We start from the raw sequence: 22,421 nt of genomic DNA, 5'->3' as shown, positions 1-22,421 counted from the left end.
AGATCCAAGTCTGCTGAACAGCTTAGCAGATCTGTCCTGCTATCACAGGAAGCAACAAGTCATCTAAGCACTGATTTATGTCATATTCAGCAATGACAAAGACGTGTACCCAGGATAAATCGTTAAAAGACAGCAAGCCCATATCCAGAAAGTATTTCACATTTGCACGCACAGAAAAACCCTCCCAATAGAGCTCCTCCCAAATAATATAACATTCCTGCATACACAAATACATATTCAGGCCCAGAAAATGCTGGAAATCTAAAGGGAACTAGAGAATTCTTTTCTGAGATCGGGAAATATTTGGGGTTTAAATCAGCTTTGTACTGCTGCATTGTCCCCAAAAGACTCTTACAAATGCTACATTCTACATTCTGCTTGAAAAATTATGCACTGGGAAAAAAAAAAGATTCAAAATGAAGTACAGAGTGTGGAATCAAACAAGCGGAAACAACTGCAAAAAGTCAGTTGAAAATTACAGATCTAATCTAAAGCTCAAGTGAAATCAACAAAAAAATCCCCACTGATACTGGTGGACTTTGGCGTTTCACAAGGCCTTACACCATGTGTCAGATGGCATAAATATGAATGTCCATACACCCCTTAACCTCATATTACACAGAGCCTGGGTGTTTTCTGACACAGCTATGGGATTTCTATCGGGAAGTGAAAACAATAGAATACACTCATGTGCTTGAAGAGCCAGAGCAGGATTTAGAAATTTTGTCTCAGTTCTGACACTTTCCTCACCCAGTTTTTACTCCAACTCAACCCTGCTCAGACGCTGCCACGCTCACAGCGCAGCTCCATAAAACACACAGTGAGCACTGCGTGTCACACACATGCAGCACACTCCCTGCTCAGCCTCTACAAGTGCTCAATGAAAGATGATGGGCTAACAGGGCTTTTCCCCTGACAGTTTCCAGACAAGAGCTCAGGAGGCACAGCTACCACTCCTCCTCCTATCAAGGACATAAATCCTCAGTAGGCCCCAGGGAATGCTTCTACCACTGTCAGCTCATGAGCTCCAAGGAAGCTAGCGGCAAAGCCAGCAGGTTCATACAGGAACCGTTTTGTTTTGACAAAGTCCGAGTTTTGTTTTTTTGCTTTTTGTTGGTTTTTTTTTTTATTAAAAACAAAACAGAAGTAGTTTGCATTTCTCCCTGGCACCTTCCTTCAAAGTGGTTGCATCAGAAAATTCCTGATCAGCCCTAACCTCCACTGGCGCAGCCACACTGTGGTCACACTGCAGCAGGAGCAGCTGGTGGCCACCCCATAGCTTTCCCAGCTGGGCTGGCTGTAGGCCCAGCCCCTGCCCCTTGCCGCGCAGCGCTTTGACAGGAAGTTTGGTCAAAAAGCTGCCTCTTGCTTTGCAGCTTGCAAAACCCAGCTGGAGCACAGCAACAGACCCATGGTGCACGCAGCAGAGTTCAGCACCTGTGGGATGCTGGTGCCTGGCATAGAGGCCTGGAAGATGCACCATCATGCAGAACAAGTCTCTTTGGTAAACTGCTATACCATAGGAAAAGTGATTGTCCAGTTTGCACTAGAATTGACAAATAGCTGCATTCCTCATCTGGATACAAGTTAGGTGCAGGTCTCTGAGCAGTTCCTCACCCTCTATGCCCTGGGGTGGAGTGGTGCTGCTTCTCATCCTGCCCAACTTTGAGCAGTGCCAGCTGCAAATCCCCACCAGCCTGGGGACGCGGATGTGGCCAGGCAGGTTTCAGCTGTCATCATAGGGTCAACGAAGCAATTTGTTTCAAATTATTCCATTGGTCTAATTGTATTTATTATTATTGCTTCTCTGCTTTGTGCAAGTAGATGTTTCAGAATGTTGGGCTTTTTGCTACATTATATGTTTGTGCATTTTATTAGACTAATTTGAAAGATTTGAAACGATGAATAAATTGTCACTCTCTTTGCTTTATCTGCTGTTGCAGCCTATGCCCAACAGATGTCACATATGAAATTCAAATTACGTCTTCAAATGGAGCATGACTTGGTCATGAATAATTCAAAACTTACACTGAAAATTAGAATGCTGTTTTTAAACAGCGTGTTTCTTAGCACAGGCAGTGTCAATGGAAAAATACTCACCTATTTATCTGGCCATTTTCCACCTCTGTGAAATCATTTGAATCGTTGCTGATGTTATCATCTTCAGGGATAGTCATATTCTGTAATTCAGTCAGTTCTAATCCAGCTTTGAATGGCATCTTGGGTGAGGAACTGTACGTATCCAAGTGCTTCTTGAAATGTTAGTGTTTGGTTGGGATGTGGTGGGTAAATGGCAGCCACAGTATCAGCAACCTAGGTAAGACAAGAAAAAAGCCCAAGATATACACACCAACAGTAGGTAATATCACCAGAAGAATACAGTGAAACCTGGACATGAGGGATCATCCTCACCAACCTATCTGGTATCATTAGAAGCAGTTCAGGTTTTAACAGAAGTCATGCAGTGCAGTAGTGATGTTTCATTCTCCGTAACGAGATCAACTCCACAAGCCTTACAGATTTACCCAGTCCCACAACTGACTGCAGAAGATGGTGCCTGCAGTTATAAACTAGGGAGCAAACCTATCATCTTTGATTCAGAAGAAGAGACTCAATGACTTACAAATTAAGGAATAAAACTTATTTGCTTGCCCACGAACCATTAGTTATTCAGTGTTCATCTTCAGTACATTCTCCATATTGCTCCTTACTTAAAAATATAAAATACCTCAAGTTCATGCTGCTGCTAAATGGAGGAACAGTGGGGCAGTGTTATCACAGCACTCTGTTCTACTGATGTCTGTACTCAAGGTATTTGAGTATGTTAGGTTTTTCTTTGGTAAAGAAGAGGTACAGAGGCTGCTCTGTGTATGGCTACACTTATTGCAAACAAGGACAAAACCAGACAACAATAAATCCCTAAGAACACATCTCATATGAAGAATGAATAACATACATAGTGTATCAAGCAGTTACTACTTATTGACCAGGAGGCCTCTCTGCTGTTAGATGTGTTACATAAAGGTGCCAAGAAAAGCACCAAAGGCAATTTGGATAGGGCTGCTATGGTGGCACGTTTCCTTGTTAGAAATGTAAATCAGCTGAAGGCCAACTTTTTCCAGAGCCTGACAGACCAACAGTGCCTGCATGATGCAGAGGCGCCAGAATGTTATTCAGAAACAAGCACCCACACCACAGTCATTACATTCCCGTTTTGTGAATGAATGTTCTGCTGCATTGCCAAGCAATAATATGCAATTTGTCTTGGGGTACTTGGTGAATGCCCACATGCCACATTTATTTGGGGATATTTCCTCAAATTTGTGGAACTGCCTCAAAGCCACCAAGCTACTCTCACGCAGCCAGGGAAGCAGCAGTGTCCCCAGACTGTGACATCAGTCTGCTCCAAGTAAGTTTGCAGGGCTCAATACTCCTGGCTTACACCACTTCCCCTCACGCAGAGGAGGGCTTTGCAAAGAAGCCCTTTTCCCTTTAAGTTTCTGAGCAAAGTACATTTATCCTCAGTCTTCCAAAAGCTTCCCCATGAGCCCTGGCCATGGCAGAGGCACTGTGCCGTTGGCGGAGCGGGGCCCACCCTGCCTATGGGAGCAGCACATGCCCAGATATGGAGGCATGAGGAGGGCACATGGCTGCCAGGGGAGGACTGTGTGCATGGACCCTGGCCAGGCTCTCCTCAGCTCCCCTGCACAGCAAGTGCAGAGCACGAGCACCCAGGGCAAGCTCCCTGTGTTTTATAAGGCTGGTGCAAGGCAAAACGAGAGTTGGCTGCAGACATACAGCTGCAAACCGGTGAACGAGGGGTGGCTCTGGTGGTGATATTCTGGAGCAGTCTTCCCAGGGGCATAAAGTAGTCTACTTATTTTGGAAGGAAAGCGTGATCTTTTTATAAAAGGATAAAGCCACAGGAGGCAGCGGCTGTGAGGTGGCAAGGAGTGAGCATGTTGAATCCTGAGGCTTCTTGTGACCATCAGTCCCTAAAATAAACAGCACCTTAACAGAAGTGGCAATGTGTACTGAGATCTGTATCTGGCATTTTAAAGCCAAGCAGAGGCTCGTCTAAAATTCAAGCAGCGCAACTTTCCCTGTGGAGGCTCTTTTGCATCTCTGTCCCCCAGGAGGATTTTCCCAATCACCCTGACACTGCTTGTGCTTAATAAATTCTATGCTGAGTGCGTTCAAAAATAGGGGCTGAAATTCACTCCTCTGTGAGGTAAACAGCTTGTTCGAGAGTGGGCTTCACGGCTTGCTGGTGTGCAGCTCCTGCTTCCCCTTCCTGCTGCCACGCAGCTGCTACGCTGTGAGCCGGACCTACAGGAGAGTGTCTGGCTGATTTATCTGCAAGGAATCTTTGGAGTGCAAAAGCGATGACTTTTCTGTTTGTTTGTTTGAACTAAAGCTCACATTCTACCAAAAACAGTCTGAATGAAGATGCTGGTGCAGCTGATGCCAGCTGACCCACCAGTAACAACTTCAGCAAATTCCAGATTTCAGACAGATGAGTGGCTCCTGCAACAGCATGACAGCATCTTGGAGTCTGTACCGGGTTCTTGTTAGGTTAAGTGGTTTACTAAAACAAAACAGAACCCTGAAACTAACAACACTGTGGAGTGAAATAATACATTGAACTTCCAAGAATGAAAAAACCTGACCTCAGTGCCAAAATATGAGGGCACCAAAGAGAGAACTGCGAGGCTGGGGCCTGAAACTTCGACTGTCACAGCAGGAATTCATTCCAAGGCTTTGGCAAAGGATAACTACCTTGTCCTTAGCACCTCCAACTGTAAAGCTGGAGTAACAATAGTGACAAAAGCATTCAGTGAAGTGCTTGAAAATTCAGAGAGAAAGAGCGATATGTGTGATACCCAGAAAAAAAATTCCAAGTAAAGCTCAGAAATTTTGTAAAAATAACTTTCCTTTAGATATACACAACACAAACCCTTCATCAGAGCTAACCACTCTTGGTTCCCTCCACAGGCCTGGATACAGGTGGTCACATGCAATTCACTCCAAATTGCCTGTTTATATTGCAGGTGATGGAAGTGACAAATAGCACATAGCTTCTCAAGAACACCCACAGTCCCTAGAGGTAGAGATCCCAGCTTTACATTCCTCATGCTGCATGCTGGCTCTGCAAAAGTATGGAGAAAGGAAGACAGATGTGTATCTGCTGCTGTAGGAAGGAAAAAAAACCAAATGCTTCACCTCACAAGAGTCATTGTATGTTGATTCTGAGCTGGAGGTGTTTGTATTTTTACTGAAAACCTTTTCGTTCAAACAATGTGATAAGGTAAATGCAGATAAAAATGCTATGTTGGCAAAAATTGCTAGACTGAACTTGATTATTAATTGCCTTTTAATGTAAATTAAAGATAATCTGAAAAGTGACTGCAGCAATCCCTTTGTGCTTGCTACTCTGCCCATCTTTAAACCTCATAAACAGAGAAGTTCCAGATCCCTGCAATCAAACCTCTCTCCAGACACACACAGACTAAAACAGAAAGAAAAAAATTAGAATCTTGCCCTTACTTCCGACTTTTCCACTCACATGGGCAAATACTTCTTGAAGCATGAATTGCCCCAAGAGAAAACCAGAAAAGGGGTAAAGACACTTCTAAAGGAACCTCAAAAGTCTGTGTTTGGTAGCTGATCCAGGCCTCCGGTGCAGCAGAAAAAGCCCTGCACTGGCCTAGGAGCTTGGTTTTCTCTTTAGACATCCCATGACATGTCTTGCAAATCCCACAACGGATAATTTATTCCCTGTTCCTTGTAGAACATGGGAAAGATTTCAACTGGTCACAGACTTCAGAAGGAGTAAGATGACACAAGAAGATAAAACGAGTTTATTTTTCTCAAGGATATGGAGACCTTCACAAGCCATTAAAACACATTCCAAGAGCCGGGCTCTTTTTCTCTGTTGCCTTCTGACACATCAAAAGAAAAATAAAAAGAGCCCTGCCACTCCTCTCTTCCGCACAGTCAAAAGCTCCAGACTGGCAGTAATGGGCTCAAAAAGTTTGAATTTGACAAAATATGTTAATATACACAATCTAACTTTATTTCTTTTGGCTCAAGCACGAGTCCGTTCTAGGCAGTACTTGGAAGAGGTATAATATATGAAATACACCTCTAGAAACACAATAGAAGCAGCATCTCTAAAAGTAACATCACTCCTGGTGGTAACGATGATGGCATAACTCACAGGTATTTTTTTTCATATCCCGTGAAGGACATAATTCAAGAAATGCCATCTTAGGATGAGACGCTGCCCAGGAGCTGATCAGGGCACGGAGTGGGGCTGGACACCATTATGCCCATCTTGAGGTATGGTTTTCCTCACGTCAACTTGCACACTCACCGCGTGCTCCATTCACACTGCATTTCCTGCAGTCTTTGGGATGGCAAGTATCCAAGACACACTAAGCAATTTTAACTACGGAATTCAAGACAATTTACTTAAAAGAAATATGACTCAACTTTTTGCTCAGGAGTTTTGCCAAGAAGTCCCCCTTCTTAGTCGGTTAGGAGGCATCAGAATGCAGCACCTGAGTTTTGCACATGCTGTTTCATTCTTGCAAAGCCTGAGATATGATACATCTTTGCTTGCACTTTTGAAAGTTCTTTCAAAGAACAGCAATGTGACCAATAAGACTCCATGAGCATAAATAATGAAAGGCCAAGCCTGAAATGCTGCGTATGGACTATTCACTTAAACGACAGAAAGCAATAATAGGTTTTAGACAGTATCACATTGAAAAGCCAGGAAGCAAATCTCTCCTTTCTGCTAGAGACACCTGACATCTGGAACATCAAGTTCCCGTTTTACTCCTAACCTACAGGAAGGACAGAATTGAGAGATGAGAGGAGCACTACCGAGATAACAAAGAGCCTGGAAATAAATTAAACACTGACTCACATCCAGTGAGCAAACATCTGTGGAGCTGAAAATGTCACTGCCTCCAGCTATCCGGCACTGCTCCTCTGCAGCCCAGGGAGCTGGAGGAAGGAAGCAGCCTCATCCCATTTGATCCTTGCTCAATTGATGCCTGTGCCACCAGCGGCAGCACTGCCAGGCGTTGTCAGTGCGGTGACCATCAGTCCTTCCAGCATCTGCAGCTGTTGGCTCAGTGGCTACAAGCCACCACCTTTCACATCCAGGCTCCTCTATCACACAAGGAAGGAACAGTTACAACACAACAGCAACCAACAAGTGAGACAGAAGACTCGATGAGGAAGATCAGAAAAGGATGTGAAGGCAAAGGAGCAATATGCACACGTGTTCAGCCATCCTCAGCACTGTGACCTTGTGTTGCAACAGAAAAGTGTTCCCTATCGCACCCCATGCTGCCCTTCCACGCGGCATGAAGGAGGGGGGGTCAGTCCCAAATTAAGTCCCGACAGGCTGCTCAGTTGATTAAAGGCAGGCAAATCAGAAATCATAAAACACTCGCCTGATTCACCCAGTGATTCATTACTTTAGGCAAAACACTTAAAGATGAGCCATAAAGGAAAATGGTTTTAAGTACATTTCTGTTCTGAGCCCTTCCCAGTCAATTTAGGGAAGGCATTTGGCAGAGGAATACAGCCACATTTTTTCCTAATTATATTTCTCTGTGAAATCCTCTTAACAGGCTGGGTTTTGCTGAAGAGGTCCCAGGACACACCACCACAAATGAACGAACTCTTGTGCTGCACAGGGGCTGTGCTGTGAGTGCTGCAGGATGAGCCACAGCAAGCAATGAGAAGGAGTCCACAGGGCTAAAAAGCAGCTTCCATATTCCAATCTGAAATACACTGTGTACCACAGAAAGGCAGTTTTGCGTAGGTTCATATCTAACTCATTTCTTCTTTTTCCCCCAGTTTACATGTAATTTCTTTGTTTTGGTTTCCTTTACTGTAGAAGACTCAGACTGATATTTAGCTGATAACCTTACACAAATATTATGAGTGAACTGGAAAAGGGCTGTAAAGCACTTCCAACATGAACAGGCTGCTGTTTTTCCCATGAGTAGCTGCTCAGTCTTCTTGGGTTGGATTAAGGTTACAGTAATAATTACATGCCAGAAAGGAAACTTCATTCAGGCTTGAAACATTTAAATACCCCCACAACATCTCATTTGCCTTCATCATATGAACTTTTAAAGCAGCAGTAATTGTTCTGCTGGGTGTTAAGCCTGCTTCTATAGAAACGAGCAAACTGAGGAAAAAAGCAGCGGGAATGGACAGGGCGCAGGAGGGAGAAGTGTGCCATTTCTGCTTGGTCACCCTTCTGCCTCCTTAAAGAATGATGAAAATCCACATGAGAAAATCCAGATGAAAGGCAGCACAGAGACCTGAGGAAGGGAGCCCACCGTAAGAGAGCTCCCATCCTACCCTTCAGGCATTAAACCCTGGATTTGGCCTCAAGGACATGGGCCTGCCACGGTCTCCAGCAGGCTGTGCGATGCCCCACAGCCAGGGGACAGACAAGGGCCAGGCAGCCTCAGCGACAGGCAGGGGATGCTGCTGCTGCAGTGTGCCTGGGGCAGCGTGCTCTGCTCTGCCTTCTCAGCCACAAGAGCCTCCTCAAGGCAAAGTCACACAAGAGTCACACAGTGCGGCAGCTGATCCCGTTGGAGTCAGTGAATTTCCACCACGCCACAGCAGCAGGCCTTGCTCGCTGGGAGCGCACGATGCCCGGATTTTGGACAGGTTGCTACCAGCTGATTTCAGTGCCATGTGGGAACAGCAGCTACTGACTATGTATATCCTTCAGCAACAGATGGAACTTCCTTTTGCAGGCTTTTTAAACGGAGTTCATGCTTCGGTGAGGAATGAAGTTGCATGGAGCAATGATTTCTTTTTCTTCCCTTTACTTCTAGACTCAGAGTATATACACTATTTCCTCCAGAATGTATTCAGTCAACTCAAATGGGCTTTTTCTCATGTTTGTGCAGCAATGGTTGCCCTCGTGCAGCATCAAACCCAAGGGCGAAGCAGCACCAAAAGCGGCTGGCAGCAAGGGCCCCGCGCACACGGGGACCTGTGGGCACAAAGCCCGCTGCCGTGCAGGTCTTTTATTTCGCCTTTCTACCGCCACATAAACAAAGCACGGCTTTACAGCTGCCCAGCTCCTCTTTCACAAGGGTGAATAAACGACAGCTACAGGTTGCAAGGCAAACTCGGGGAAACAATGGGGCGCACCCCCCTAACAACGGGCTGTATCCACGCACACGTGAGCAGATGTACACACTCGGACATGCCCCACTTTTATGCTGGCCTTTGGCACGTTAAAAACGAGCAGATCGCCTGTTACATGCTCACATATTTAATACATGCACACGTACGCACAAATACACACACACACACACACACACAAGCAAACGCGCGCGCTGCCCGGGCCCACCCCGCATTTTCCAAATGCCGCACAAGTTCCCCACGGCCGCGGCTGTGGGGCAGGGCCGGGCCCGGCACGGGGGGCTGCGGCACACTGGGCCCCGGCCGCGTTCGCAGCTATCACATTCCGGAGCTCCTAACCCAGAAAATGATCTTTTTTTATTTTCTTTTTCTTTTTTTTTCGCATTGCCGTCGCTTCATTGCCCCAATCCCCCTTTAATATTTTGCTTTTCATTTTGCCGCGGCTCAGCATCCCGGCGGCCCCCCTACGGAGGCGGATGCCGCATGGCAGCTCCCCCCCCCCCCCCGCTCCCCCAGGCCGCCCCAGCACCACGCCGCCGGGCTCCCCGCCGCCGACCCCGCGCGTTCGCAGGGCTGGAAGCCGGGCACGTTCGGGGACAAAGCGCGGAGGGCCCCGGCCAGGCTCTCCCCGGCCATGCGTGGAGACAAAGGCAGCGCGGGGCGCCGCGTCCCCGTCCCCGGGATTGCATCAGATGCCGCCTACCTTGCGAGGAGCCGCGGGGAGCCCCCAGCGCGCAGCGCAGCCTCTCCCAGCGGCGGCCGGCTGGAGCAGCCCGGCGGAGAATCGTACTGAAAAGAATACGATGAAAAACAAAATAAAAATAGTCAGGAAGAAGCGAGAGGCCGGGGGAAATTAAATTGGAGAAATGAGGACGGCGAGAGAGATGCCGCTCCTCCCGCCGCGGGTGTGTGCATGTGGAGGTGGACGGGCGGCGAGAGCGCGCAGGGCGCGCCGCCGCGCTAGAGCGGGACCGCGCCGCCAGGTGCCGGGGCCGCGTAGCCCCCCGGGCCGCCCCTCGAAGCGGGGCTGCGCGCTGCCCCCCTACCCCGCACCCCCTCCCCGCCGGGCACGCACACGCCGTGCCGTGCTGTTCCACCACCGTCGCCGCCACCGCGTTTCTGACTCTTTTTTTTTTTTTTTTTTCTTTTTTCTTTTTCGACAAAAATCGTTTTTCTTTATGTTTGCTTTCTTTTATCTCTGGGGCTCACCCAAAGGAGAGCCTCTTCTGGCAAGGAGGACAGATTTTGGTGGGTCTGTTCCCCGAAATGGCCACGGATCTGGCATCATCATTGCCGATTTCCTGTTTCGTTATGCAAAATGTATAGAGTGGAAATGCAGCAGTTGGTGCCAGAGGTCAAAGCATTCTCAATGGGAGAAAGCCACGGTTTTCAGACATAAGAGGGGGATTTACTGCATAGATGATTTACTGGAACTTCTTGTTCCCAGAGTTATCTCTATAAAGTACTGTAGAAGCTTTCCAGCATGGGAAAAAATCCACCAACTTTTAAGAACAAGCCTGAAGCAAGATGGCTTTGTGGTTAACAAGGGAGACTGCAGGCCCTGGTTCCACTCTGCAGCACATGGCCTGTACAGGATGCCCTGTACCTGGGCAAAAGGGAGAAGGATGCCAAGAGTGTGCCTTAATAAGCTAGGAGACCTTCCTAGTGTCCAGTGTTGTCAGGCCCAAAGGCAGATGTTGCACATGAAAAATTGCGTTTTTCAAATCTGTACGTGCACAAATTTGATTTCCTTTATGATGTTTACAGTGACTTTTTGTTTTCACTATGGAAGCTCTTTGGATGTGAAGTACACTGTGCTAGCAGTGAGTTAGTTCACCCCACTGTACCCAACAAGGACAGGAGCTGAACACCCTCCTGGTAAAGGGAGCTGAGCAGAAGGAGCTGCCCAAGGTCACTGAGCCAAGGGCTCCACCAACACTTCCTCATGGCCAGGAGCCTCTCTATTGCTCATGTATGGGGCCCCATCAAAACTTCAACCAAGGATATGGGGTCACCTCCAAGTCAGGGGATCGGCTCTGGGTCCAGCCCTGTGTGCAAGGCACCAGATCCTGCCAAAATGTAGATCAGAAAGTACATGCCACCCTCACTCACTAAGATGTGTTTCTATCTAACGTCCTCCAATTACTAAATCAGAATGTACATTTCATACTGCATGGGGTCAGGCAGTACTGGAGCAGGGAGGTGATCGTCCCTCTCTACTCTGCACTGGTGAGGCTGCACCTCGAGTGCTGTGTTCAGTTTTGGGCCCCTGGCTACAAGAAAGACACTGAAGCCCTGGAGCACATTCAGAGAAGGGCAGTGATGCTGTGAAGGGTCTGGAGCACAAGTCTTATGGAGAGTGGCCATGGGACTGGGATTGTTCAGTCTGGAGAAGAGGAGGCTCAGGGCAGACTTCATCACTTTCTGCACTGACCTGAAAGGAAGCTGTGGCAAGGTGGTGGTTGGCCTCTTCTCCCAGGTAGCAGAAATAGGATGAGAGGTAACAGCCTTAAGTTTCTCCAGGTGAGTTTTAAGTTGGATATTAGAAAAAAATAATATTCTCTAAAAGAGTGGTGAAGGTACTGGAACAGGCTGCCCAGGGACATGGTGGAATCACCATCCCTAGAGGTGTTCAGGAAACACGTAGCTGTCACATTTAGGGCCATGGTTATTGGGCATGGTAGTGATGGGTTGGGGTTGGACTAGATGATCTTAGTGGTCTTGTCAAACCTTAATGATTCTCTGATTTTAAAAGAAGAAACTTATATATGTTTATCTAAATCAAAACCTGTGTCACATGAGCAGGTGTTGATTCCCTGTGTTTTGTACTTGTGAAGACACACATTTTCTGGTTTACAGCTGATTTGGTTCTTACCTGATCATGCATATTTTTAGAACTGCAGTAATTAGCTTTTGTGGAATTCAGAAAAAATCTTTTTAGCCCATCTGAATGCACCTCCACAAAAGTGGTTGAACTCAGAAATTAAGAATATTTTACAGTGTGTTTTACAGCATTTTACTTGCACTATTAAGATTTCAAATTAATGTTTTGCATTTCTGCATTCTTCCTCACAACTTCTTTTTGATTTTGTACACTCTGGGCTCTATTTGCCCTCATATTGTGCGAAACTTTGATGTCTGTGGCCAGCACCTTCTAGTTCTAGCTTTTGCAATTCTTGTAAGATCTTTTCAGTAGGTTTTCATGTTATTCACTCCTTACTGACCTTAGTGACCTTAGTCACTCCTCATGGACCTTTATCTTTCTGTGTATGATCTCCCTTCTGTACCTGGTTTAAGAAGTACGAAAGTTTCAGGAGTTTGCTTTTATATTTGAGTCCTACCATTTTTCTTCCTGTTGTCAGCCTAGAACTGGCAGTTCTCTCCTTGAATGACTTTCAATGCATCTTTATCTTGTAAAAAATGGATCCTCTTCCCTTTCCTCTGAAGTAGTCCTGAGCCTTTCCCTGTCTGTGGTAACACCATTTCCATCTTTCCTTTTTTCAAACCTGCAGCCTCCGAATGCTCTTCAGATTATATTTCCGCTGTCTAAAATGCATCAGCAGCCATGCTCATTTCCAGAATGACTCTCTGAAGTACAATGTCCTTTCCAGAGCCTGGATAATTCCCCTCTGAGCTGTCCTCCAGCGCTCTAGGCTTACTCACTGACTTAAACTTAATAGAAACCGCAGGTATGCAGCGAAGAACACTGCATATGTAATGAAGGTGAATTTAAGTCAAAATACATGAAGCATTTCCTTGCTTGATTGCGTTGTAACACATGGCTTACTTCTCCATGCTTATGAATGCTGTGTGATTTGGGTAGCATTTTAAAGTGAGATTTTGTTTGCTTCTCTGCTTTTCTTTGCTCCTGCACTGCAATGATGCCTGCAAGAACAGGGGAGGTAGGAGGAGTCATGAGAGCGCCTACAGAATTCTTTTTACTTTAGTGCACCCATCACTGGAGTGCTTTAACTTACGTATTAGTGCATGTGTGAAAGAGAGGAATAAAAGAGACAGAAGCAGGAAAGAAGCTGAAGCAGAGAAATCCTCTGTGTCATGGAAAAGCTGCTTCCTGCCAGCAAGTGACCTTGGACATCTCTGAGGTCCTGGCAAGCCTTCAAGGTTGACCAGAGCTGATGAAGAAGCACAGGGTATAGGCGATGGACATTTTTGCACCTCTGTGCTACATCTACATCTTGTGCTGGTTGAAATAAAAAGTGCATCGACTCCTTGGGGCTTTTTTTTTGTTTGTTTTATTTCTTTCTTGCTTTTTTAATTAAAAAATATTTTTAATAAAGACCCAGCATGCATTTACTGCAGAAGACCCATGTGAAAGGCAGTGCTGAAACTATTGGGCTGCTCACAGGAGGGGGCAGTACTGACCCTCTTTTGTGGAGTGATTAAACTTGATGGGAAGGCTTCCCAGGCTTCCCCCCAAGGCTTCACACAGACTGTGTGCCCTAAAAGTGTTGCAGATGTGCTGCAAGGAAGAACAAAGCGCTGGTACCTGCTTGGGCTGAGGGTGGTTTGAGCGCTTACTCACCACGGGTGTGCTTGGAGCTGGTGACTGAACCCTTTCAGGGTTATTGCACTGCTGCACGAGACTTTCTGCTTGGAAATAAAAATTTCAGCAAATACCTTTTGTGTCTCCAGTCTGGGATACCAGGATTGTCTATCAGACAAAAAGAAAGATTTCTTGGATGTCTACCACCATGTTAAAAGACTGCTGTTAAAAGATGCAGTGTTGATTCTCTGACATTTCTTGACAACGATATTTGGTCTAAAATCTGATTAAGGTAGACCAGCACTGAATAATGGTGAGATGTGTACATGATTGGTCTTGCATGACACTTGGTAAAGAACTGCCCGCACTTGCCATGGAATTCATGAATGCTGATAGCATCAGCTGTGCTGAAACTTGTTCATCCTCCTCCAACTCTGCATGTTGAGGCAATTGATTTTCTGAGGGCTACAAAATGTTGCGTTCATTTCTGCAACTTCATGATCACGAGACAGTACCATCTGTGGGTTTTCTGGCCAAAGACTGGTTTATAACTGCCATGACTAACCTGACTTAGTAGGAGGAGTTCTCTTCAGTCCTTCCTCTTCAGATGCAGGAATTCACGCAATGAGCCAGACAGTGTTGCTTTTTCTCATTGCTTCTGATCATCTGCTCTATCATTTCTCTGGTCTGAACAAACATCTTGCTAGACTGTGGAAGCTTGAGACTTCTTGCATGGGCCCAAGGAAATATCACTGACTAAAGCAAAGAGATATACAAGTACACTAGATGCCTATGGTGATAATGAAAACTTCATTAAAACACACTTTAAAGCTATGTATAGCAAAATGCTCTTTTGTTTATGTTCTTTTAAGGCGTTGCTTCTTACTGTGAATTTATAGTGCTATGGACCACTTTATGTGGTCTGGCTAGGCTATAAAACTTTGATCTTTCTGAGATGAATAAATTCAGCCTGTAACCATGACACAACGCTGAGCCACAACACAAAGAGGAGATTCTCTCTCTTTTCCCCCAGAAAAGGATAATTTTTTGTTGTTCCATTTGTACAGAAAAATGTTAAAGGCTTGCTCAACATGTAGAGGGGTATTTTTTGGTATGCTGAAGACTCAGAAGTGGCCCTGCCTGACACCTTGCAGCTCCCAGTCGCAGCGTATGGAAGATGGGATTTCAATGGAATCATGAAATCATGGGTAACAGTTGTGAATTAAATCATACTGAAGATAATTTCTTTAATCAGTGCCTGACCTGTTAGTGCACAGCCCAGTAATTGAATTCCTCGCTGTTAAAGAAGATTTATAGAAAGATACTTATATAAAAGAATGTGAGAGTTTTAGTTCAGAATTCGGGTGCCAAATATTATGTATCTAAATTAGAAGCATTCAGTGTTATTGAGCATCTGTTAATGCTTCTTGAGTCTATGGGATTTGATGGCACCCTAAAAATCAAAATGCTTACTTATCTGATTACATGCAAAATTAGATGCTAGCCTGCAAGTGTCCAGGTCGCACACACTGACTGACCTTATTATAATCCTACAGTAATGTGTCCTGGATTGTGAAAAATCACAGTGTTGAAAAAAATGTGGGGAATTTTTATTTTTGGCCATTCCTACCTAATAAGATGTGCATCGTTTCAGTATGATGGTGAAAGGAGGAACTTATTTTTGGATCTCCACGTTAATCAACTGACCAATACAAGCTGGCTTTAGGCACAAGAATCTCATACTCATGTCTAAAAGTAGTTGAACAGATTAAAATGAAGTCCTTTTAAGAACATCTCAATTGCTAATATTTTTAGAAGTATAAAACAAAGAAAGCTATTGACATGCCTTAGGGCATGTCAGGAAACATGTCTGCAATGCAGCAGAAGCATGGATCCTGTGTAAAAGCTGAGGCTGTTAGCACATCTCTAGAGCTGGGCAGGTGTCTCACATGGTGTCTGGTACTTATCTCATTGCTCATATGGTGTCTGTATTTTCTTTTTCAACCTTTCAACATGCAAAAAAAAATTTTTTTTTTCTTTTTTACTTCACTAAACCTAAATGAAAGCAGTGTAAGCAAAATTTAATCTATAATTTATGAGACTCTGGATATCATGTACCATGTTCACCAGGAGAGTCCTTCCCTAGAGATGGGAAGGTGCTTGAGTGGTGCAAAGTGGTGCAAATGCACTCCATGGTTATCAAATACGTGTGCATTTAATAATGTGCTCATGGAGGAGTCAAGTTCTGTGGAAAGCGTGTTAAACAGAAAAATGAAGTGGAACGTCTTGTTATAAATATACCTAGACTTCCTGATCTGCTTTAGCCAGGGAAGTAGGCAGCATCCCCTGCCCCTCCTCTGCTGCATGCTGCCGCTCACCCCCAGCTGCCCCCTGATGTGGTGCTGAGCTCAGGCTGCAGTAAGGGAAAAGATCGCACAAAATGTTGAACCATACAGTTCTCTGCCAGGAGTCACTGCTAAAAGCATTCAGAGGTACCTGTGGGTAAGTTACTTCTCCCTCTGTTTTTAAGCTCCCAGTGGCAGCTGTCATCACAGCAACAAAGTGATTAGATCTGCTCTGTTGCCTAATCACAAGACGAGAAGTGGCATGCATTCCTGCAATCTACTGAAGTACTCCCTATCCGGATCCTCTGATTTCAAGCATAGTCTTTGGGAAATTATCTTTAGAGTAAATCTTTTTTTTTTTTTTTTTTAAAGTGCACTTGATTAAAGTGAGGCGTCTGTCATATCGCAGAATTATTGATTATGATAAGCACTTTGAACTTACCCAGTGTTTTTCATCTCAGAATCTCCTAATATTTTGTTGCAAGTGGAATGGAGGGAAACTGAGACTCTACATGATTCATTGAGGGTACTCTATTGCATGGTGGAGCAAGACCAATGAGCTCACGGCTTTACTGTCCTTGAGGGCATCTACAAGTGAGAGGCCTTTTGTTGCATTTGTTTAGGATGGAAACCAGAAGTCTTCCATGCAGATTTTGTGTTCAACACAGTTTCCAGTGCACCTGTAAGTTTTCTGTTTGAGAATCACTGCCTTCTGTACAGGAACCGGGAAAGGAACAGAGTATTACAAGAGGGAAGAGATTTTAAAAGACTATAAATCTTACTCATCACTCATACTGATGGTCTTATTCGACCATCAGTATGTGCTTCTGTTGAGGTATGTCTACCTTCATGTCAACTTCTTGTCAACAATCTTCTCCCTGCCAGTGCCTGTCTTAATGCCTTTCAGCAACTGTGCATTTACCTACTTAAAGGTGTGTTGCAGAGCTGTGGGCTTTCCCTCTTCTGCACCTGGTCTGATCTGGGATGTGTGATGTGACCAGAACTGAACATCCAGTTGACCAATTCCTGCCTTGTCCTAGCACCTCTTCTGTTACATGAGGTTTGGTTGGAGGTACTGCTCATGTAGACACACTCTGCATACATTCTCACAACAGACAAGAGGATGGTTATCAGTGGAGCATGCACAGCTCCACACATCAGTAGAGGCCCACCGCACCAGAAAAGGGATTCAGTGGTTCTTACTGCTTTATCTCATCTGCACATCCCTCCTACTTTTCCGTCTGTTTCACATTCCTTAGTTGGGAGCTAAGAAAGTAAGTAGCATTTTAACAAGATTGGTTGGATCAGAAGAAAAGTGTGGTAAAATTTATAAGATCCGTGTAGACGGTTAAATGTTGGTTCAAATGTTGGTTCCACTCTTGGGAATCTGAAAGGGATCACGTATTTCCTCCCCATTCCATGAAATGTTTGGTCAAGTACCAGGAAGCCACAAAATGGAGCAAAAAATCCAGTGGTCAAGAGCAAAGGGCAGTGACTGCAATTGCACTGTCCCCTCCTCCTCTGGACCGGTGGACTCTCCTGATGGTTTGACAGAGATCAGCCACGGTACTCCCTGCTCTTCTCTGGATCAAGGGATCTTCCTGTGCTGAAACCCAAATCAGGACTTTAAACAAATGAAAGATCAGGCTTTGGGGCATGCCTATATAGTAAGAAAAACCCATACAAACACAGCAGCATGTGCTAGAGAAACAAGGAACTAAAAGCATGACATACCAGAACTTGTTTCACTTATGCAATTTTGTTTGAAAATGTTCAGGGTTGAGCCAAGGGCTGAGTGATAGCGAATTGATGGGAACCTCACCCTTCTCTTGGTAAATATTCAGCAAGAAGAGAGGTGGAGTCCATAAACAATCAGAAAAGCTCTCGAATATTGCAGCATTATGCAATTATTACAGTCTGAGCATTTTTTAAGCAGTGCAAACATTTGCCTTCCATTTCATGGCTGGCTGTTGCTGACGATGTACGTGGCCTCTGGGGACACAAGAGCCCCCCCACTCTGTGTTTGCTTTTTGGTTTTCACGCAAGAGGAGGCTCAGCGCCCGCGTGTAGCGTTGCATGCACAAAGCTATTTGCTTTTCTCTGACGTTCAGGTAGCTTTAAATGGTAACTGATGCTTTACATTTAATTTCTCAGGTAAGTTAAACAAACACGTGCCACTGACAACAAACACTGTGCCCATGGCTCATTAAGTCGTGTTTCCGAAGCAGGTAATCCTCTGTCTGAACACACAGCCGCCGTGGGGTTTATGAACTGTGCAATGTGAAGAGGACAGGAGCGCAACCAAAAGCCTCTTCTGGACTTTTGCATGCAACAATACTTATCAATTTAATCTGTGGTTCAAAAAATGTCTGTATTAAAATTCATGGATTTTCTCCCATGCTTTTTTCATTCTCTTTCCCCCTTTCTCCTTTATTAAGTGCCAGAGTCTGTTGTGGTAAAGGTGAAGCGACATCATTCTTGTGGTAAAAGTGTTTGTTTTCTCAAGTGCTAGTGATATGAATGTATTTAATACCTTGCACATCACAAATGTTGATACACTAACACTTGGGTTATTTATATCCTTGTCATGCTGCTGCAGTAAAACTTGTCCTTTTCTTGTACTTGCTCGTAGTCCTATGGCTTATTTTGTGTTAGCACAGTGTGCTAAATGGCAGTGACACAGGATGGTGCGTGCTGACAGCGTGCAAGCCAAGGTGTGCAGGCTGACTTAGAATCATGGAATCATAGAAAAATTGGAGTTGGAAAGGACTCATAAAGGCCATCTAGTCCAACAGCCCTGCAATGAGCAAGGACACCTACTAGGTCAGATTGCTCAAAGCCCTGTCCAGCTTGACTTTGAATGAGTCCAGGGATGGGGCATTTACCACATCTCTGGACAATTTGTTCCAGTGCTTCACTACCCTTATTATACAAAAAATATGTTTCTTATTTCCATTCTAAATCTTCCCTCTGTAAGTGTTGCTTCCAAGATAAACGTTGCTTCCAAGTTTAAGGAAAAAGTAAGAGGTAGAAGCAAAATTCCAAGCTCAGGAGAAGTGAGTGCAGCTGCTTGCAGCTGAACAAGGCATGGCTGAGTGAGTCCTCACAAGAGAAGAGGTGGCAGTGGGGCTGGAAAATGCTGGGAGGTCTCCCGAATCATCAGCTGCACGTTGGGAGGGTGGAGAGAGCCAACATTGTAACGTAATGTGCAATGAAGCTCAGGTTCATAGCAAACTTCGTTTGTTGCTTCAATTCCAGACCTGCAGAAAGGCTTTTGCTCCTTCAAACTTTCTTCTATTATTTCTCCCCCCCCCTTTTTTTTACATTTCTTTTTGTATTATACTATTTAATTTAGAGAAAGATATCATCTCTATCTGCAATTCTTGCCTCATAATTTTACTTTTTTTTTTTTTTTTCCTTTTTTTAACACACTTTATATATACATTGAAAGCAACTTACTTTGATCTGTGATAACATAATCTGTTTTTTCATTCCACAGCGTGTGAAGGAGACTGTATACTCTTGTGGCAAAATACTTTGAGGAAAGGAACAGAACTACATGATGATTCTTGCAGGGCATCCCAGACTTGGGAACGGACTTTTCTGAGAACATACATCCCACTGCTGCTCTGCAGTTTTTCCAGAGTCCTTTTGAAGATGTGTGGAACAATTTCAGTGTTAGTTCTTTGACACAAACATTGAAAACTCTTTAGTTGAGCTCTGTTTTCCACATCACTTTAGGTATATGTTCCATTTGGGATATGTGATCTTGTCTCTTTCCCCTTTTGCTGTTCCAGGAGATAGGTGCATGCCTTGCAGACAAGCACAAGTGCTTCACTGTTGTAAAAATGTGTTGACAGATAACACACTTATTGATCTAGAGCGGTGTTGTCCTCAAATGTGCTTTCCTTTCACAGCTATTTTCAGAATCCACAGTTAAAAAATGAGCAGCTGAAGTTCTGATAATCCCAAGCTAAATCTAAATCGTGCTCATAAATCTAAATATAAAACGAAAAGCAAAATGTGATGAGCAGGGCTTGCGTATGTCAGCTTCATATGCAAAATCAAACAGGAAATGGAAAACAAAATCATCCTCAAGAAGATTCTAATCATTCTGAAATTTGGGTTTCTCTCTCTCTCTCTCTCTCTCTTTTTTTTATTTGATCCTCTTAAAGGATTAATATAGTGCATCAGGATGGTGCCTCCTAAACAGGCAACTTAACAGGCTGAAAACAATGTTAAAAGGTCTTATATCACAGTGGAATGATAACACTGGAACAAGAGGTAGAACAAAAAAGATAGATTTAACAGTGGTTGCTTTTTCTGTAGCTACAGAACTTGATAACATCAGACAAGAATTGTCCTGACTTTCTCTAAGGTCTGAGATTGATCTGCAATTACCAGTGGGAAGGAAACACAGAAATGCCGTCCCATGCTGGGTCATAAGATCTCCTTCCAGGAATGCTCCTGCCCCAGTGCAGAGCTTGGAAAGTACACATGATGATCACATGATACAGTGGTGGTGGCTGCATCTCCAGGCAGTGCTAATTCTGTAGATGAGTATTCAAATACGGAAATAAGTTATCTTAGCCTCAAGTTCTGGCAGCTGGAACGGGGCACTGCTTCCTGCTCTGTCCTCACCAGCACCATCGTCGTGCTTGATGTACAAATATTTATGTTCCCATAAGAAGGCAACCCTTGGACTTCAGTGACTGCATTCAGTCCTGAGATCTTTTTTAATGAGCCCAGGCCTAGCAAGGTTGATCCAAAGAGGAGCTTGTGCCTTCGCCATCTTCTGGAGGGAATTTGCAGCTCTGCTTCTTTACTGCCTCAACTAATCCTCGTTAGCGGTTCATTCTGCTTTAAAACATGTGAGCTGCAATAGGTGTATGTCAGCTGGTAGCAACATGGCAAGACCAAAATTCTTCAGAGCTAAAGATTTATCTCCTTTAGATAAGTAAACAGCACAATAACAGCATAACAGCTCAAACAAATGATGAGAAATCTAAACAGCATTCCAATTTCATGTTGCTGTATTCTTTAAAACAATTCACACATGCCATCAAAATATTTCTTCTCCTTGTCATTTTTTTTTTTTTTTCAACAGACAAAAGTGATTCTTCCTCGAAACACAGCCACAGCTCACATATATATATATTTTTTTCTCCTGAAAACAAAGACACTTCCGGAGTGAGTCAGGGCAAATTCCTTCCTTCAGATGAGAACACCTCATCAATCTCTCAGCCCAAAGAAAGTACTTCCCCCCTTTTCCTTCCTGGAAAATTGTATCAGACCTACCATTTTCTGTTGATTCATTTTTAGGAAGTTACTAGCTCATGGCCAGAATCTTGTTTGTGACTTCGCATTCTTTACATGGCCTTACTGTTTCAGAGTATTTTAACTGACTGTGTGCAGTCTTGGCATGCTTTGGCACTGAGTGGATCCCTTGAGGCTGGGGGCCAGGCTGGGCATTTCCCTGCAGAATGAGTCACTTCAACTGTTGAGTTTGCTGTATTGAAAGTCGTCACTGCAAAACTTTCCAGAATAACAGAGAATTTTCTGGATGTGTGCACAGCTGTGTGGCTTCCTTCGGAAGGAGGAGGAACCACGAGCAGGTGGTGATCTGGACATCCGTGCTGTTCATACAAGCTGATTTCACCAAGCACGTAAGTGCTGGCAATGGCTCAGGCAGCAGGAAAGGGCTCTGGCTTATACTCATTTATTTTATTGCTGATCTTAACATGCTGGTGGGATAGAAGACCATCCTGTGGGCACTAAGTAACCACAGTTAAGTAATGACTCAGGATTCCCTTGGAGGCTGTTAGCATGTACAGTCTTCTCCCCTTTTTCACATGATTTCAAAATAATTAATTTTAAATGATTGGAAATACCTGTTAAGGAAGCTGCTCTTTAGGCTGGACTGGCTGAGGTTCAGTGCTTCCCAATTCTGTCCTATGCATCTTGTATAGGATCGCTTCCACAAAATCCTTCCTCTCTTCAAGAGAAAACACACTGTAATGTTTACCATCACTTTTTTTTATCACTGAATCATAAAAATTCTCCCTCCCTTCCTCCCTTCCCCTCCCCAAATCGTGTATAATTTAATAAAATCCCCCCATAAAACTGTCTTAGAATGTTTGCTAGGCTGGGTGAAAAGGCATATCATTTCTCTTTGAAATGAGATCTTGTTTGCAGCCTCCACGATCTTTGTACTTGAAACTTTACAAAGCAAATGAAAAATAAAATCATTTCTCTGTGGAAAAAAATCTAAGACTTCTGCAAGTTTGCAAGTGTGTGAAAAGTGAATTGTTTTGGATGTCTGTGGTGGAGAAGTGAAAGCTACAATGTATTAGTCTGAAGAAGAAAAAAAGAAATGA

General features: G+C 44.4%; 1 protein-coding gene across 2 annotated transcripts in view; it reads right to left on the bottom strand.

Annotated features, from left to right (window-relative positions):
- Positions 1-10,142, bottom strand: part of SLC38A1 (solute carrier family 38 member 1) — a 36,948-nt gene extending 26,806 nt beyond the window's left edge. For both annotated transcript variants that reach the window (XR_008202706.1, XM_052668289.1), the window contains exons 1-2: positions 9,899-10,142; positions 2,101-2,313 (exon numbers count right to left, since the gene is read on the bottom strand). Coding sequence is in view for 1 of the 2 variants with exons in the window: in XM_052668289.1 (XP_052524249.1) it covers positions 2,101-2,219 (119 nt within the window). In the remaining variant the exon portion in view is untranslated. The remainder of the gene's footprint in view (positions 1-2,100; positions 2,314-9,898) is intronic.
- Positions 10,143-22,421: the final 12,279 nt, after the last annotated feature.

The sequence above is a fragment of the Tympanuchus pallidicinctus genome, unplaced genomic scaffold (assembly GCF_026119805.1).
Source record: "Tympanuchus pallidicinctus isolate F22 unplaced genomic scaffold, pur_lepc_1.0 scaffold8, whole genome shotgun sequence".
NCBI classification, from domain to species: Eukaryota; Metazoa; Chordata; class Aves; order Galliformes; family Phasianidae; genus Tympanuchus; species Tympanuchus pallidicinctus.
This window is presented reverse-complemented; position numbering and strand designations above follow the sequence as displayed.